This window comes from Pongo abelii, chromosome 11 (genome assembly GCF_028885655.2).
Source record: "Pongo abelii isolate AG06213 chromosome 11, NHGRI_mPonAbe1-v2.0_pri, whole genome shotgun sequence".
Classification (NCBI taxonomy): Eukaryota; Metazoa; Chordata; class Mammalia; order Primates; family Hominidae; genus Pongo; species Pongo abelii.
Genome location: NC_071996.2, coordinates 43587520 through 43607829, shown reverse-complemented (window position 1 = coordinate 43607829; position 20310 = coordinate 43587520). Strand labels below are relative to the sequence as shown.

At 34.4% G+C, this 20310-nt stretch overlaps 1 protein-coding gene across 1 annotated transcript in view; it reads left to right on the top strand.

Moving 5' to 3' along the window:
- LRP1B (LDL receptor related protein 1B) overlaps nucleotides 1-20310 on the top strand; it is a 1899171-nt gene that overhangs the window by 894448 nt on the left and 984413 nt on the right. The window contains exon 6 of the mRNA XM_024243817.3: nucleotides 16048-16305. Coding sequence (XP_024099585.3) covers nucleotides 16048-16305 — 258 coding nt within the window. The remainder of the gene's footprint in view (nucleotides 1-16047; nucleotides 16306-20310) is intronic.

Genomic DNA, 20310 nt, shown 5'->3' with positions numbered 1-20310 from the left:
TTTCTGAAACCACACTGGGCAAAAGACTAGACTAGCTAAGCAAGCTGCAGTTGTTTCTCTTTACACATAACCTCATGTTAAAATTTCAATGATTTCCCAGAGATAGTGTGGTTAATTATTTAGAAAACATATGTATCTACAAAATATAAACAACAGCAAAACACTCTTTTACTTCTTAGTTTACTTCTTTGAATTACTGACTTGATTTATGAAGTCCTATTTGAAATAAGGCAATCCTTGAGAAAAATTAGGTCAGGTTATGTTTTCCTTTTTGCCACCACCCAGAGTTCTGATGTAAAATATTGATGAACTATAGAAGTGGAAGGCTTGTTATTTGCTGTTTCTACTGATCCACACAATATTGCTACACAGAGAGTGTAATGTAATAAACCCTGTAAAGGAAGCACGTCCTCTTTTTCTACACAGGTAGGTTATCTTACAATAATAGAATGCAACCAGAAAAAGATGGAACATGATAATGTCCTACTACATCAAGGAAATTTGATGACTCTAGAATTGATAATAGAATACATAAATCTCTTCACCTCTAGGTCTTTTGCTTGATGACATTGTGAGCTTACAAAATTTGAAAAATACACAGTTACCATGGGAATGTTGTTGTGGTTTATAGTTTAGGAAAATGAGTTGCTAGAATGAGCATAAGTCTATAACAAACACCGGCAAGTTCTAAAGGTCACATGGATATTTGAACCAATGTATTTGTACAATTTAAGAGAAAAACTGCCTGTTTGGCTTTAGTTTTCTCATATTTACGGCAAGTGAACCAGAGGATACTTTTGGCTTCAGTTATATGCAATTCCAGTTAATGCAATCAGGTTTAAAATTTTTATGGCAGTTTTATTACACAGTAATGTGGCTATATCTGACAAGTGCTAGAAAAAAAACGTTATAAATTAAGCCAGGTTCATCTTAAGTCTCTGCCAGTCCTTCTTTCAGTTGCCTGGCTGCTGAGATTGGCTTCTCTTTTCTCTTCTTTTCTTTACAATTCTACCCTACTGGACTCCAGAACCTAACTTTCCCTCCACGACAAGCCAGAGTTCCAGGGCTCTCAGCAGCTGGGTAGTGTGGAAAACAAGGGAAGGCCCAAATGGCCTAGCCCAAGACAATGGATATGTGGAAAAGATCTCCAGGCTTTAGAAAGAAAGGATACTATAAAAATATCAAGCCAAAGTGATGCAATGGAAAGCTAGAACTAGACCAAGAAGTTGATTCTGCAAAGACAGTACAAGATGATAGATGAATTAAAAGTTCCTGAGAAATATCCCTTTATGTGATGGCAGACAGAGGCAGAGTTAATCGGCTGGGAAGCTGCCTCTAAAGGTGCTGAACTAGTGCAACATAGAACAACAGCATGATCTCTTCCCTAGTATTCACCCCAAAGCTTGCCAGTGGGGTCTTATTTTCAAGACAATAGATAGCAATCAGGTAAATTAATCTAAGTTAATCGATTATTCCTCCTTTGTAATATAATACCTGAACCCGAGTAAAATTCATAAGCCTTAAGAGCATCTTTAAGAAATAACTGTATTGAAGGGAGGAGATTTTAGACACTACAGCAGATGGGGGAAGAGATTAATTTTAGACAGGAGGCCTTTTCATTCCTATTAATTCGTGTAATGCAGACAAATTTTCTTCTTTCTACACTTAGTAAGATTGACTCTGACTAATGAAATAAAGAATAAATTGTTTCAGAGTTGGGAGGACCTTCAATGGTAATCTAGTACAATTTAATACTTGGTACTATGTGTTTTTTATCTTCAAAAAAGTAATTTCCAAAAGAAAAGTCTGTAACATATTTTTTAAAGTAATTTTAACTTAAATATGCATAGTTGAATAGTTTTATATAGGAGACATACAAGACTATAAATTTTTATGAGAGAGCATTTGTTACTTTATGATAGAACAGACATTAAAAGCTAGTAATTAATGTTTATTTATTTATTTACTTATTTTCTTTAAGAGATGTAGTCTCACACTATTGCTCAGGCTGGAGGGCAGTGGCATGATCATAGCTCACTGTGGCCTCAAACTTCTGGGCTTAAGCCATTTTCCTACCTCAGCCTTTGAGTAGCTGAGACCACAGGCACAAACCACCATGCCCAGCTAATTTTAAAATTTTTTGTACACACAGGATCTCTCTATGTTGCCCAGGCTGGTCTTGAACTCCTGGCTTCAAACAATCCTCCTGCCATGCCCTACCAAAGTGCTGAGATTACAGGTGTGATCCACCACACCTACACAAAAGCTAGCTATTTTTCTAATTAAACGTTAGAACTTGTCATATGAAAAAAATAAAAATAAAAAATAACCATGTATAGGCACCCAGTAAAACTTCTTGCATATTTTGATATATTTTTTGAGAATAGAGTTGTAGTAATGACTTGTCAAATATGAAAATAAAAACGTTTTTAAAATTTGACTTTCTTTTAATTGATTTTATTGAATTTGATATACAAATATGTATTGAATGTGAAAACTTGGGGCTGAAAGCAGGCTCATGTAGAACCTGTGACAGTAAAAGTAATAGTAAATGGTGTTTAACTTACAAATTGTTGGCAATTTTACTCCTAATAAATTCAGACTCATTGGACTGTACTGTTCAGTGTCCTAACCACTCACTGAAGGCAGGCACTTATCCCAGCATACAAATTCTCCTGAACCCCTAGGGCTCCACTGATTGCACTGAAGCAATAGTAAAATAAAGAACACTAATTTTATGATCATCACTCTATAGTCAGTGCATCGAATGGTGCCCTTTGAGAGTGTACCTCTTTGCCATGGAGTAATTGGAGCAACGAGAGTAGAGAGCCTATTAAAAAACTTCAGGATTCTATTACAGCTTATATTTGCAGTTCATTGATTTAGAGAAAAAAACAAACAGAATATTGAGGCAACGAAACTCTTAGTTGTAAGAACAGGAATTGTAGTCCCTGTATAATTGAAGGAAGCATGTTTCTAGACAGCATTGGAGGGTGGGAACGTTTTCATATCATTTGCTGTTTCCTCTGCTATGATTCTTAAAAAGAAAAGAGAGAGAGGAAAAAATAAACAAAATATAACTTCCTATGGCTCTTACTTTGAAACTCTAGGGGCGATTTAACATCTACTAACATAAGTTTAAAATTTTCTTTTGGGAGGCGGAGAATTCACCCATGGTTTGCTGGCAGGGCTGATTCTGCATGTGGGAGAATTGGCAGGTGTCTGTGTAGTGGGGGAAGAATTCTCTGCCACATAGTATCACCTTCTTATCAGCCACTTAGTAATGCCTGAAATTCAGCTATTAAAATACTATTCCCTTGCCTTTTATTAAAGCATCTCATATTAAGATCTATTCTTAGGAAGCGTAACATATTAAGTCTTAATAATTTTAACAACTTATGAGACTAGTGGATAAGATCTGTTTCAGTATACCAGTGGCTAAGAATGGCTTCTTGTAGAATGACTGATGTATGAAGATTCACCATTTAGGGGTTTTTTACATTATTTTTTAGACAGTCAAAAGTTCTAATTCCTGCATAAGTTATTATTTCATTGAGCCGTAACTTCAAATAGCACTTGATGACATGATAGTGCATGATACCTGTTGGCTAGGAGTGAGCCTAGTCACCGGCACCAGCATAATAATGACAGATTTATTGTTCTTTACTATCACGTATGCGTGCATGAAATTAGGAACACTGTGGTAAAGAGAAAGTAGCAAAAAAGTAGCTCAATGCCTGAAGCAGAGTATGTGCTTGACAAATGTTTGCTGGATGTTTTAGCAATTTCTAGAACATTCAGGAAGTGAAATGAGGGTACTGGGATGTTGAGGATCAATAAAAGGAGAGTCAGAAGATTGCAAGAGATTCAAAGGTGAATAGAGTATTTGGCCAGTTTTGTCCTTTTACTCAGGGCTGACTCTAGCTTTGGTATAGTATTGGCATCAAACAGTAGTTTGAGAAGCACTGTATGATCTACACAAGTGTGTCTTCTCCACCAAGGACCACTCCCCTCTCAAATAAACATACAATCCTAGTAAAAGCTGTGTGCTTGCTGTGAAAATACAGCTGGAGAACAAGCTTCCCTATCTGCAATCACACTATACTGAATAAGCCTCTGTACTACAGAAATTCTAAAGCTTCCCAGTCTGCCTTTGGAATCCCGGTCCGGTAGCCTGGCCATTAAAATATTTCTTTATTTTATGGAGTATTTTTACTCTACATCTTTTCTGGCCAATCATTCAGTTAGAAATCACATTTCATGGCAGGACAGGGCAAGGATTTCTGATGGAATTTTTATTATCCAAATGATACAACACACTTTTTTTCCCTCTCCAAACACTGTTAATGAGTATGTCAGTGCTGGGGTACAAAATATCCTCATGAATATTCTACGTTGGTTTTGGTTTTTGTTTTTATGCTAGGGGATATTATCTTCACAGTCTAGCACCTTTCTTGACATTTTTAATCTTCTTTCCAGAAACAAAGTTGCAAGATTGATAGCAGAGACATAACCATGGTGTTTTATGTGTCATGACACCTTTCATTTACCCTTAGTCTAAGAAAATATCAGACATGGAAAAAAAGGGTGTCTTCCATTTTCTTCATAACATATTTTTATTGCAATGTGGCAGAGAACTTCTGTGTTTGAGTATGAAAAATTACATGGCTGTATTTCTGGGCTCTAGGTGTGACAGTCAATAAACTTTGCTTTTGTAAATGGCACAACAGACAGGCATAAATTTCTATCATGCTTTTTTATAATTTTTTGTAGACTAGCTATCAAATTATTGATTAAATCCTCAATTTAGAATGTGAGAGAAATTATATCACCCTCTACAATTAACTCTCTTTTTCTATCTTAAAATTGGATATTTTAATGAAAATAAAAAGAAAGGAAGCACATTTACATTCATAAAAATTACAAATGGTTAAATAGACGAGGCAAGAATGTACATAGGTATATAATTTTTCTGTTGCTTTACTTGGGAAAAATATAAAAGTATATCACTAGTGAAATCCTCAGAGGGAAAAAACCTTAAAATCCGAGTAGACAGAATAATTTTGACATTTTTATAAGAAAAAAATGGATTTTCAGAGTCTTCAAGGCATCCTCTGTATCAATTGCAATCAACACGGATTGAAAAAGAAAATCTGGGGTAATAAAAGCAGTTAGAGAATGCCCTTTGGGCACTCCTTCCCCTGGAGAGCATAATTGCCTTTGACAGAGATAACTAATATTACACATATTTCCCCTAATCAGGATGCCTAAAATCATTTTAGTCTTGAGAAGAGAAAACCTGTTGCATTTATTTCATTTTTAAATGTGTGTATTTCTTTTGGGACTCACACAGCCTCTGTCTATGCCTCCCACGGAAGATAATCCCAACCAAATTATTAAATTATATCTTAGTACTCTTTGGATATTTAGAACATCAAGTTGCAAAGAACATAGCTGATAAAGTAGCTAGAAGTCTGGTACATCAGCATGATTGAGTACTTAGAGTACTTAATCTCTCTTTATAATAGCAAAGTAGAAATTTGTGATCTTACTTATAAATTTTATATTTAAATCCTTGTCAGACAACAGTGAAATATATTAAATGACCTTTACTTTTTCCCATCACTAGATAACGAGTTTCATACATCTACCTCCCTTCTCCTTATTGTGAGGTGACGATCTTATTTCATATTTCCTTGAGAAAATAGAAGCAATTAAAAGATAATTTTCTCACCCAAACTCCATTAACTCTACTAGTCTATCTGAATCTAGAACTAATCACTCCATCTTCCTCTTATTTGAATTAGAAAACAAACTGACTTTTCTCCTATCAAAGGCCAATCCTGCAAATATACACAGATCCTATCTTCTCTCACCTGTTCAAGGATTAGGCTTATATAATTGTCTTCTTTATTCCTTGAATCATTGATATTTTCTTTTCTCTTAGGTCATTCCCACCAGCATACAAGCATCTTGTAAAGATGATGCAAAACAACTTCCTTTAAACCTGTATTCCTGTCCAGCTACTTCTCCATTTTTCTTTTCCCTGCATAGAAAAACTCGTGGAGTGTTGTTCCTTTTCCACTTTCCTTTGCTCTGCTCTTGAATCCCCTTCAATGAATCTTACATTATTCTTATCAGTCACGTCTATCGCCAAGGTCTTCAGTGACCTCCCATTGCCTAATTAGTTGACTATCGGTCTTGAGCACACAACTGACAACTGTCTCCTTGAAGACTTTACCTTTTAAAGCAGCACAGTCTTGAAATTTTGCTCTTGCCTTGCTGGGCATTTTTTTCTCAGTTTACTTTGCTTTATTATCTTCATTTTGCCAATACTTTTGGCATGATTCAGCGTTCAGTCCTTTAGACATCTTTTTATTGATTTCCTAGGATGTTTCATCCTGTATCATGGCCTTAAAAACTTACCCTCTGCCATGGCTTTAAAAAATATCAAGAGACTGAGACTCCCCAGTTTTTATCACCAGTTACGACAGCTCTGTTGAACTCTAGACTCACAGATCCAATTATATATTCAGTCTCTCCATTTGGATATTTAACAGAAATATCAAACTCTATGAACTTTTGATTTTCTCTCCTAATAATGCTCTTCCTTCAGTTTTCCATCTTGGTAAGGTTTCCAAATTCACCTAATTGTTTAAGCCAAGACATTGGATTCATCCTTCACTGCACTCTTTTTCTCAAACCCTTTGTTTCTAACTTGTAAATACATTCTGAATTAGATTACCCACTCTAAGGATAAACCCTCATCCCCATTACTCCTATACTTTACTCACTTCCATAGAATTCATCACTGCCAAACAATATTAGTGTTTGTTTACTTGCTTATTATCTTTTTTATGTACTAAAATTTAAGCTCTATAAAAGCAAAGATTTTTTTAGTTTTGTTCACTGTTGTATTGCTAGCATCTGGACCCCGGCAGAAGCTAGCCAGGCTCAATAAATATTTGTTGAATGGATAATAAATATTCAAATACTGAGGCAGTATTTCCCTTTTAGGAGCCATATTAAATGTGGCTCTTTTAAGGACCCATGTTTTCAAACTGAAATTACTTTATAAATAGGAGTTACTTAGAAGCAATTTTCAAATGAGTCAATACCTATTACATTTTAAACTCAAATATTACTAATCTATAACATAGAGACAGATGTCCGATTAGACAAAATATTTTTCTGTAGCTAAAGTATTTTCCACTGGCTACAATTAGAAAGGTGACTAGGAGATTTTAAAGCAGCCATTAGCCACTTCTCAGTAACTAATGTAAACTGACCATCACTGGACTGTCTTCTAGTTCTAATAATCATGTAATAATCTAAAATTTGAGTGAATTATATTCTGAAATTTTGAGATTTACTTATAAACCTTCAATGGTTATCAATTACATATCTTTCATTATTTTTTCTGATTAAAATAACTGCATTATTTATTTCATTGTACTTATTGAAATACATTATTTTACAATGTATTAATTCAGTAAAGTCTCTTTAAAAGGCATTGAGAAGTTCATATTCAAACAGTCTCCCATATTTCATTCATGTATTAAACACTTGCCACGTGCTAAGTAAGGCTTTCAGATAATACCTCCTTGGTTTGGTTGGACCAGCTCTCTGCGAAACAGGGAAATTGTGAGAGCCGCCAATTTGCAAAATGAAAAGATATGTTTGTGCTGGGGGAGGGCATGATGCTATTGTCTTTTGTCATGCTTATAAAATGGATCTTCTTCCAGAAAAACAATATACTGAATTGCTTCTCAATTATCACATTTCAAGTTGAAATCTGCTGTAAATGAAGGTACCAGTATTTCACTAGTACAGTCTAAACAGCAAAGTGACTAAATTGTTTTAAGGTTTATGGTTAATTCAGGTTTATCAGTAGTTTACCTGAGTGAGTTTTTACAATGCCAAAGACAGGACTGAAAAGCACAGGTTTGGCACTGTGGCTCATGCCTATAGTCCTGGCACTTTGGGAGGCCAAGGAAGGAGGATTGCTTGAGACCAGGAGTTTGGGACCAGCCTGGGCAACATAGTGGGACCCTGTCTGTATATAAAAATCAGAATAAAAAAAAAAAACTAGAACACAAAACAAAACAAGATAAAAAACACAGTTTTATCCATTGGACTAATGTGCCAACGCTGAAATCTTCATCTTCTATAAGAACTGATTCTACTTTCTTCTCTTACTGTTTCTTTTAATGATACCCTTTATCCCTATGACCCACATCTACAATTTCCAAATAATCCTTGAGTTCATGTCACTCATTGTCCACAATACAAACAATAACTGCAATTTTGAACTTCTGCTTTACTATATCAACCCATTTCTACTTAAGATTTCGACACCTCCTACTTTAGGTTCTTATCACCTTGTTTCTGAGAAATTAAAATGGCATTTCTGTGTTCAGTAATTCAGATATCTGATACCTATGTCCACACGTTTTTCATAATTTTGAGTTACTTTCTTCATAAAAACAAATGAAATTAATGCCATTCTCTATGTGACATGTAGGATCTAGTTTGGAGAACCATAGAAGAGGTTTTCTTAGGGAAATCTCTGAGAATTCTCTTGGGCTTACATTTTTCCTAATGACCTCTGCTTCCAGTAGGAACGTTGCCACATATGGCCATTCTTCATTTCTGCACTGCATGAATCTAAATAGGAAAAAGATATCTTTTCCATTCTCTTAACTCCTTTCCAACTTCACTCTAGAGTTCAAGGCGGTGTGTAAGTAAGACATTTCCGTTTTACCTCAACGTACACATGAATTATACTTCTGACATGAATTATACTCTACCAATTAAAAAGTAAAATTATACTCTACCATTTATAAAGTAAAAGCAAGAACATTTTTAAATAATCCAACATGTTATCATTAACTATAGTTACCATGCTGGAAAACAGATCTATTTAACTAATTCCTCCTACCTGTAATTTTGCATACTTTGTCTAACATCTCCTCAACCTGATCCCCCAAATGCCTTAGCTTCTGGCAACAAACATTCTACTCTCTATTTCTATGAGATCATCTCTTTTAGATTCTACATGAGTGAGGTATGTTTACTTGTCTTTCTATGACTGGCTTATTTCACTTAACATAATGCTAAGAGAAGGGATACTAAATGTTCCCACTACAAAAATGATAACTATGTGAGGTAATGCGTATGTCAATTACCTAGGTTTAACTATTCCACAGTGTATGTATGCTTCAAAACATCATGTTGTACACTATAAAGACATATAAATTTATGTCAATTTAAATAAATAATCCCCCCAAATAAAAGTAAAAACATAAAATCTGGAAAGTTGAGTGAGAAATTTACACTTCCCACTATATTCTACTTATCTTTCTCACTATATTTTACCCATCCACACAATATCTTACATATTATTTTTGACTCGATCTTCTTAAGGCATGGTTTTGATCACGTTATACTGTATTTCTAAAATTAACACTGGCTTCCCATTGCAGCCAAAATTAAAAATAAGTTCATCATCTTGACATTCAATAGCCTGTACAATTTGTCCTTAACCTATTTTGTCAGCTACTACAAAACTATAAATTTGAACTCAGTTATTTTCACTTAATAGCTATATTAACTTAAGTGAGTATTAATCTTAAAATGTGGTAAATATTAGCTGAATCAAAGGGATGTTGTGCATATACAGTAAACTAATAAATGTGAACCATGTATTACAGTGTCTGGCTCCTAAAATATGCTCAGAAAACATTAACTATTATTAGTATCATTATGAAGTACTCCACCAGTTATGCATGTTGTACCCTGCAGAAAACTGAAAAACTGAGGTCAATCTCTCCTCAACATATTCAAATCTTTTACACATCTGTACTTTTGTCGAAGCTGTTTCTTTTGCTTGACTTTCTTTTATCCATCTCTGCATATTGAATTCTTGTTCCTCCATTAAGGCAAGGCTGAGACCAAATACCAACACCTTCAGGAAACTTGTGCCTCCACTAAGCAGACATATCTAAGCATTCTTTGAAATTCAATGAGACGATACATCTTTTATGAAAGATATCATACCTGATTATAAAAACATAGTTCTTTGTAGATATCTTAAACTTTCTACTTGATTATATCTTTCTTGAAGGCAGACTGACTTACTGATCTCTTTCAGATCCCAGTTAATGCTGAGATCTATAAATACTAGATTAATTAATTAATTAATTAAAATATTTACCCAAAGAATACTTCAGCATAAATATATTGTGATGACAAAAGGTAGTGCTAACATAAACTGTAGCAATATTCATTTTCTTGCTCAGTCCAATACAGTTTTTAATGCATTTTCATTTTCCTACTTTTGATTTATATATTATTTTTATAATAAATTGTGATAGAACAGTTTCTTCTGATATATGACAATATGTCATTATTGTGAATATATTCATTTTGGTAAAGAGATTTTTTTCATTAAAAAATAGCTAAGGAATGAAAACAGGGAGAAATCAATGTGACCATTATGTTTTGAAAGAGAAAATATTTCAATGCTATATCTTTTTTTCACTTATATGACATTAACTTGATTCACATTTTCAGTTTGGTTTGGTTGACTTTCATCTACGATTTATTATATATTTGAATACTGTAATACTTTCTCTTTCTTTTTTATTTTTTCTCCACACCGTGATTCTGTATCTCTCCTTTTTAAACTACATAATTTTCTCTTAATATTACATATTCAACTTTTTCTGTTTTTTGCATAATTTTAGAAGTTTTTTAGAAAATTAGCCCTTTTGGCTGGACACAGTGGCTCAGGCCTGTAATCCCAGCAGTTGGGGAGGCCGAGGCAGGCAGATCACCTAAGGTCAGGAGTTCGAGACCAGCCTGGCCAACATGGTGAAACCCAGTCTCTACTAAAAATACAAAAATTAGTCGGGCATGGTGGTGCATGTCTGTAGTCCCAGCTACTCAGGAGACTGAGGCAGGAGAATCGCTTGAGCCCAGGAGGCAGAAGTTGCAGTGAGCTGAGGTCATGCCACTGCACTCCAGCCTGTATGACAGAGCAAGACTCTGTCTCAAAAAAAAAAAAAAAAAATTGCCCTTTTACAGATTTCCTGCATTTTGTTTCATATATTAGTAACTCACTTCTTAACGTAAGTTTTAACAATTTTGATTAGAATTTCTTAGTCTTCTTATTTCTAACTGCATACCCATTTTCCTTATTTTTACAGCCTTTATATAATTTGTATATGATAAAATAAGAGTAAATCTGAAAAAAAATCCTCTTTCAATCTTTGAAGTTCATTACTGGCTTAAAACCAATTCTTCTTGTTGTACAGATTACAACTTTCTGTTTTCTCACAATATTAGTCTGACACTCCATTTTATATACTTCATATGCAAGTCATTATTCAACTTTTTATGCAGTTAAAACTGGGATTTTGTTCATCTTTGACTTCAGAAATATTGATGTGCACATACTGGGAACTTCATTTAGTGGAGATAATTGCTTACAAATATAATTACAGGTTTAATTAAGGAAAATCAGAATATAGAACAACTAGATGATATACATTTATATATACATTTATTATATACATATGTTTGTTAGTTACATAATTAGTTGTAAGTATATGAATTCATTACTTCAATCACTTAGAAGGAAACTAGCCAAATTAATATTCTCATAATTGAATACAAGAACTGGAGGTTTAAATGAAACCTTAAAAATGACAGGTTTTTATACACCCTGAAAACACTTATTTAGCACAAACTATATGTCAAAATCGTATTATTATAAGTAAATAAATCCACTTTTAGTACATTTTTGACTGTGAGAAGATAAAGATAGGCTTACAAGGACATAGTTATAGTGGCTTTGAATTTAAATAGGTATTTTTATGAACCTGGTCAAATAAACATTTCCAAGTTTCTCTTTTCAATTCACAATTTTAGAATCAGTCTTCAAAGGTTGTGACACTAATGAATACAACATACATTACTGGAAAAATCAAATCATTTTTGATCATACAGAGCACAAATACAATTCTCCATCATAGGAGAGAGAAATGTTTTTAGGTCTGTTAACATACAAGGAGTGGTGAGGAGTATGAGGACAATTTTTCTCTTCTATCATGAATCAGTTCACAGCCTGCTGTAGGTGTTTACCCAACCACAGTCTTGGTTCTCTAAGTTAAAATGTCAACTCTGTGCTTGTTTGTGCTTCAGTATCTTCTATGTGGAAGGTTAATGTTCATTACCTCTCACTGAGTGTTGACGCAGGTATCCCTTTGACTGAAGTCATCTAATGTGCTTTTCAAGTGTTCTTTTGGGAAAACTGTCCATTGACTAAGGATGACAACCAATAAGATCATCACATCTATTCTGGTCAGTCTTATATCCACATTACCCAAGCTGGTGCTCTTCAATTGACATGTGGTAACGATGAACAACAGACATTAGATGTGGTGCAGGTAGAGATAGATTACATTTTTGCCAGGACTATGACAGTTTCAACTTGAAACACACCGAAAGAATTGGATCCTTAGACCTTGAGGATTTTTGTGGGTTCTTGTGTTTCAGCGGCTTCCTTCCTCCATATTTGACCTTCTGTCTAAAGAGGTAAACCACAGTTAATAATTAGCAGAGACCCATGAAGATTACTTCAGTAAAGCATTCACAACTTACGTTGTAGGTATCCTTCCTCCAGTATAGCCTTTGATCTTTTGAAGTCACCATTATTAAATCAAACCCTGTTAGATTATGAAGCACCTGACTTTAGAATTAGTGGTTGATATGTTTTTCACTAAAACAGTTAACTGATTCACTCAACAAACAGCTACAAAAACCAAATGAGTTGACTAATTCTGTCAAATAAGCATTGCCTGTGTTAACCATGAACCCATTTGCATCTCAGGTTCTCAGGGGAATCTCAGTGCTCCTTTATATCTGGCCTCTCTTCAAAGAATGTTTATGACCTACATTAAGTTTACTGACTAGTAGCTAGCCAAAAAAAGGCTGTCTAAATCTGGACTTTGCATAAAACTTTGCAGCAAGGATGCTTTCAGTAGTGGGTCATTTTGAGTGAAAGTAGTTTCACTAAAGGTCATTTCAGTTGTCAAATGAAGACACTAAGGACTGACATTGTCAGTCTATCTTTATTTACCTGATAACACACCCATCTAAGATTTTACTATCACCTGAGAAATCTGTGATCCAACAGGTTTCAAGAGTGCCAAGGTCACCAGTAAAATGACAAAAGTAGGAGTAGAGGGGAGACTAAATCTAGATCCCCAAATTAAGGAATGACAAGGGCAAGTGAAACACAGTTCAAGATAGATTTAAGAGGTTAGGAGAGAAGCTGAGTAGCTAACCAGGCTCAGATGTGGTCAATTGACAAGGTTATGTTAAGCAGAGATGATTCACAATTCTACTGATGCTTCTGAGAGAACTTTCTTTTTGTGGAAATTATCTTAGCATTTTTAAGAATATTTTTGTTGTGGGTTTATACTCAGGCAGTCCAGGATAAGTCTATTTTCTCCATTGGGAAGAAACTGTTGTGCTACTTAGTTTTATAATCTCATTGAGGCTTTTTTGCTTCATTTTTGTTTTATGTTTTATTGTTTTGTTGTTATTATGTATAAAAATATTTAATGTCTTGTTAAAGGCAGACAGGAATCCTATGACTTGAGAGAATTTCTTGGGGAAGGAGAGGTTTATGGCAGATAGGTTTGAGAACAATAATGTAACTTAAGCATACCCTGTACGGCAGGTGCACACGATAGCAATAACAATTTAAGAAAGGAAGGTTGCCACGTGGAGGTTGCGGGTGGCGGGGCGGGGCGGGGCGGGGCGGGGCGGGGTGGGGGTTGGGGGGAAATGTGCTAACGGAATGTGCTATATAAGCTGCATGCTTTTTCACAAGTGGTAGTGGTTCTCCAGTCTGCAGCCACTGGACCATCTCTGTGTGTAAGTTTCCCTAAATAAAACCCTGTGTCTTTTTTTTTTTTTTTTTTTTTTTGCTATTTCTGGGTCTCTTCTTTGGCCTCTTGAACCTGGCACCACACCTATTGAAATTAATTAGGGGTCTGGCATGATGGGAATAAAAATTCCAATATATGAATTATAGGATTGTTTTAAGCCTGTGAGGGGAGGCCCCAAATCATATTCAGTGGAGGGCTCTTCTATCTGAGAGAAACACAAGTGCCTGATATCCTGGCCCATGCCAGAAAGAAAAGAAAGGCCACTAAATAATACTGCTTCAAAACTTGAGACTTAGTTGCTTCCATTAGTTATAGTATATGCTCTGGCTTTTGTCCTACCTTTATAGTGCTCAGCTTCAGTTTCTTATAGAATGGTCGAATGATATTTATGAAATTTTCTGAATAGCTAGTCATAATCTGAATTCCCTTCATAGGTTCAATAAATTATTTTTGTTGCATTTTATGAAATGTTTCTAAGGTCTTTTGTGTGAGAATTCCATGTGCCTTTTCTATTTAATCAGAAAATTGGTATTGAATGATCACTAAGTTCTATGCTTTTTCTCTAGATGCTAGAGATAAAACAGAAGTAAATAATCAGAAAAATATATAAAACATACTATGTTTGGCGAATAAGAAAGAAATAGAACTATGAAGGTGTATAGAAAGTATAGGGGCTTAAAATTTTTAGAAGATAAAGTGCTAAGAGACTCCTCACCAGTAAAATGACATTTGCATAATGACCTAAAAGAGGTGAGCAAGTAAGCCATTGTGGTAATTGATAAATGATTATTCCAGGAAGTGGGAAGCCCCTCTGAGGTGGCAGCTTGCCTGGCTTTTTCAAGGAACAGTAAGAAGTGCAGTGTGTCTGGAGTGAGACGAACAAGAGTAAAAGTAGCAAGGAGATGAAGGAAATGAGATTAAAGAGGTAATGAATATACAGATCAGGTAGAGTTTAATAGATCATTATAAGGGCTTTGAATTTTGCTCTGGTTAAAATAGGAGCTCTCTGAGGGACTGAGTGAAGAACTGACCTTATCTGCCTTAGCATTCTAATGGTATAACTCTGGCTGTTGTGTTGGGATATTGTAAAGATGAGAAGGGCATAGATGGAAAAAGGGAAACCAGGCAGAAAACTTTGAAATAATCTAGACGAGTGATGATGGCAGGACAGTAGCAGTCATTACTGAAAAGTGGTAGGGTGTCTGACAGGTTTGACCTCATGGTCAAAGTGATTTATTGATGCATTAGATGCAGATGAATTAAAGATTTCCACATATTTCCTATTTCTTAATTAGCAGAAAAGTTACTCTGAATATGATTGTATAGCTAAACTCTATCAACACTAATTTTCTATCAGATTTTACTGTTATGTTTAAATATGCTATTGAAACTCTGGGAAATTAGTATATGTTCATCAAAAACTCAGTCCTAATACCAGCAAAGCTGCATTGTTCAAAAAAGTGGTATTGAAGTTTATTTTATACCTAGAATCTTATTTTCCTGACTGTAGAAGGTGGATGTGGGAGGAACTGGCTCAGTAATCACTCTCTAGTCACTAAAACAATGTGTGATTGTTTGGCTCTCGGGGTTGGTCAAGGAGCCAGTGAGGCCAAAGTCACAGGTACACTCTTTGTATAAACTTATGAGCTTTGCATTTTCTGCTCCAGAGAATCTATTTCTGATCTCATACATTCAACTCAAAAAAAAATTATGTTGCTCGTGAGGGTAACCTGCAAAACTGTATGGAGAGGTCAGTCTAGATCCATCATCATTTCTGGAAAAACAGTTCACACCACTTCCTTTACTTACTAGCAATAAAAGTAAATGACATGTCCTCACATTTAGACAACACATTATGACTAAGGAAATAAGGAATACAAATGCGCTGCAGAATGTTTTTTTTTTTCAGAGAAGTACACTAAAATAGTGAAGTATACATATGACTTATAAAAAGTATTTTTATAAGAAAATTTTTATGTTATGAATTTATTAAAAGTATAGAAAATAGCTTTCAATAACTAATGCAAAACTGTAAAATAATCATGACTCTTACTGAATTTACTTCTCTTTTACTATTTTATTCCAGAACCTACAGATAGACCACCTATACTATTAATTGCAAATTTTGAAACAATTGAGGTTTTCTATCTTAATGGAAGTAAAATGGCAACTCTAAGCTCAGTCAATGGAAATGAAATTCATACTCTGGATTTTATTTATAATGAAGATATGATTTGTTGGATTGAATCAAGAGAATCTTCAAATCAACTCAAATGTATCCAGATAACAAAAGCAGGAGGATTAACAGATGAATGGACAATCAATATTCTTCAATCCTTCCACAGTAAGTGTTTCAATTAAATATTATATGCCACCCTTTACTGATTTCATTTACAGACCCGTAGGCTGGATTCTCAAATTTCTAGCATAGCTCATGGCTGTTGGAAAGCTGTATGTGCAAATATGATGAACTTGAATTACTGTATTCACTACATGTTTTGCATATACAAACACATACACTTTCTCTATTTAGGTAAGTCGTAAATTGCAGAGTTAATTGTAATTATTTCTTTAAGGCTTTTTACAGTGTCACCTAACTGGGAATTGATTTTTTTTTCCACTGAGTGGTAATTCACAATGTTGATAGTGAAGGTGGGATTTAAAAAAAGCAGACAGAGTTGATAATTATAAGTGCATTGACTGTAGTTAAAAATACCTTAAATAATTCGGTGTATGCTAATTGGGAGTAACTACCTGCGTTAACTCTCTTTAAAGCAAATTAATTTTTATACATCCTCTTCCAAAAAACTTGTGATTTGTGATTCACTCTGACTTCTCATGTCAGAAACTTGACAAACTGTCCTTCTCTTCCTGCATATTACCATAAACTGAAATCTCATTGTCACACACACACACACCCAGAGATGCACACATATTCTCTCTCCCCTTCTCTCTCCCTGCTTCCACATGGGAGTACAAAAATTGCTTTGTGTATGCTTGAGGAAACCATAAGCATAAGAATTTTAACATGTATCCATTTAATTTATGATTTATAGAAAGTGTTTATTACAAATTCGGCTAAGATAAAAATCTGTAGAAAAAGTAAGAGAAGCCGGTGTGGTAGCTCCCAGCACTTTGGGAGGCTGAGGTGGGTGGATTATCTGAGGTTAGGAGTTCAAGACCAGCCTGGCCAAACCCCATCTCTACTAAAAATAAAAAATTAGCCAGGCATGCTGGTGCACACCTTTAATCCCAGCTACTTGGGAGGCTGAGACAGGAGAATCACTTGAACCCAGGAGGTAGAGGTTGCAGTGAGCCGAGATTATGACATTGTACTCCAACCTGGGTGACAAGAGCAAAACTCTGTCTTAAAAAGAAAGAGAAAAGAAATGAAGAGACATGTGTACAATCAAGCAGAAAAGAAGAATGCTGTGATAGAATAAATGTGATTTTCAAATTTAGAATATTTGATCTCGTTTCAATAATTAAAGCTTTTCATATACATGAACTGGTTATTAATCCTTATGTAAAGAAATAATACTATGTAATGTTTGATCATTGTAATTAGATTAAATGAGTCAAAGGCAAATTGTGAAAAATAGGACATACAGGTATAATTTTATATACTTAAATCAACAAAGTGTTTAACAAATATTGTCGAACATTTTGAAGATCCCCTCAATGAAACAATTGATAAAGTTATTTATTGTGAAAATAGACCAAAAATATTCAAGAATATTTCAAGAATTCTATGGAGAAATGGTCATTCATATTAAATAATAATAAAGGATGGCACAAGGCAGATAATCCTTATAATGTAATTTATGTGATTTATTATGTAAGTAATAAGGATTATTTGCCTTCTGATATAAGTATTTCAGACATTGGCTTAGGCAGCAGCTAGAAACTGAACACAAGGCCCCAGTCCTTGCTACACTAGTGATTACCTCAACTAATCCAAATGTATTTTCCCCAGCAAATGGAATACTGAATAGTCGAATAGCTAACATATTCACTAAGTTGTGCAGTAGAATTATTTTCTGAGCGTACTTAAGAACTTTTTATCTACACTTAATATGCCTTAATAATGGTAGTCTTCTCTTCTTTAATATATGTTTTAAAAACAGCTATTTGTTAAAATAAATCTAAGGAAGGTTAAACAATTGCATATTGACTGTTGGTAGAAAATAAGTATAACAGATTAAATTTGATTTATTAAGCAATTCAGCAAACCTAGAAACATACGTTTTGTTGTTGTTGTTAGGGAATTCACTGAAATGCTGAATAGAATATTCATTTTGAATAATAATAAGTTCACTGGAAATATTTTAATCTGAGTAAATAATTTGTGATGAGGTTAGGTTTAAGCATGTAATTACATAGTCACTTTAGAAAAAAGTGATTAAATATGTGGAAGTAATTTAATGACGGGAGTGGGGCAGGGCTGGGCTTCTCTGTCATTGCTTGTAAGCCATGCATTTTATCAACATGTCACAGAAGAGCTGCCATTTAATACGATGGGCTCTGTGTTCACTATGACGGTTTGTGAGATGACAATGAAGTTTGAATATTCTTTGCATCTGTAATTACATAAAATCTTTGTCATACCATATAAGCAAAAATAATGAACTGATTGAAGTCAGCCTGAATACCTGTCACTATCCACTGTTTCAGAGATTCTCTTTAGTTCCTCCCACCCCCGTTATATTTAGGTGATTTTCTCTTATCTTATCTGAAGAGAACATGCTTTTTTGAGAAAATATAAACATTTTACTTTTTCAAAGGATTACTATGAGAAGAAAAACGTTGCAGGTCAAACTGACTTGCAGTTAACACTTCCATAATAATATAGTAGTAAACATTTTATTGCAATTTTTTTTAAAAATGCACGTCTCATCTCACTGGATACCCACTGCATCTCTGTGTAGCAAGCAGGAGAGATATGCCCTTCCCGTTTTATAATAGATGGCATTTTTACTCAAAGTTCAGATGTATTAGGCAAAGCTGGACGACTAAAAAGAATGCAGAAGTAGGACATCTAAGCCCTGTTTTTTTCTTTTACACTAGAAAAGCAAATCTACCTTACATGATATATTTTAACTTTATTGAATATGCTGAAAGACTATCTGCAACAGGGAGATATTATTCTTTTGTTTTTTGTGGAGGGGGGAAATTGAGACTCTGAGCAGTTAGATAATTGTACACAGCATAATTAGGTAGGTTTGCATTTGGGTCAGACTTTATAGCTTTTTCTAAATACCGCGCTGCCTGTAGGTCTCTACTTTTTCACGTTAGCAAAGCAAAAATGATTAGGTCTACTAATATTAGTAATGTTGGCTTACAAAGACAGACCCTCTAAGTGGGAGAGAGTTATGCGAATCTTGGAAGGAAGGTGGAAAAAGTGGGTTGTAGAAGTTTATAGCACTGAAAAGGCCCACCCAATGATTCTGATGTGGCCTCCTTAAAAGTCCTACATTTAACATTGTACGTCATTCCTAAGCAATATTGTGAGAGAATCAAGATGAATGATAATAATATGCTCAATAAATTGTATTAATGAACCTTGGGGGGAAATGATAGAAATTAAATTTCTTATTGAATTTTATTCTTTTTTATAACAATAACTGATATTTATTATTTAGCATTTTAGCTTGAAAGTTGCAGACTTTGGGGATAATTTTGGAGTTAGGTGTTTTCTAAACAAAACTTGTTTTTTAAAGAAGTATTCATACAAAGCACATTTGTAGCAGCTGATTGTTTCCCAAAATTTTTCTTGGAGAGTACTGTGGTAAGGACACAGATACCCAAAATAACAAAAATTATGGGATTTACAAAAGTGGTGAATTCCGTCTGTTTCCTCGGGACAAAGTGCATAGAGACGATTGAGATAAGAATATTTTCTGAGTTAATCTCTTATTAAGGAAAATGATTCAGAACCATATTGTCATCCCGCAGCTGGACAGTAAACACTTTCATTGTCTTTTTATGGGTGAATTCTTCAATACTCTGAAAAGTTCAAGGATCACTTTTAAGATTTTAACATGGATTTGGCCAGCTTCTCTTGAGCCACTCATGGGCTCAACTCCAATCCAGTAGAGTATATCTAGCTAAAAATAAAATAACTGCTTATTCTTCATGGACTTAGCTTCTGAATTAACCCCATTCACAGACTGCTATCTTTTTCCTTAGCTTATTTTAATGTCAACTTTAAATTACGTTTTATTTGAACCTCTAACTAGAGCTACTAAATTAAGTCCTTATTGGATAATTTTTGAATTCTGACAATTTTTTATCTTTTATTTTTAATTTAATTTCAAGTTCTGGGATACATGTGCAGGATGTGCAGGTT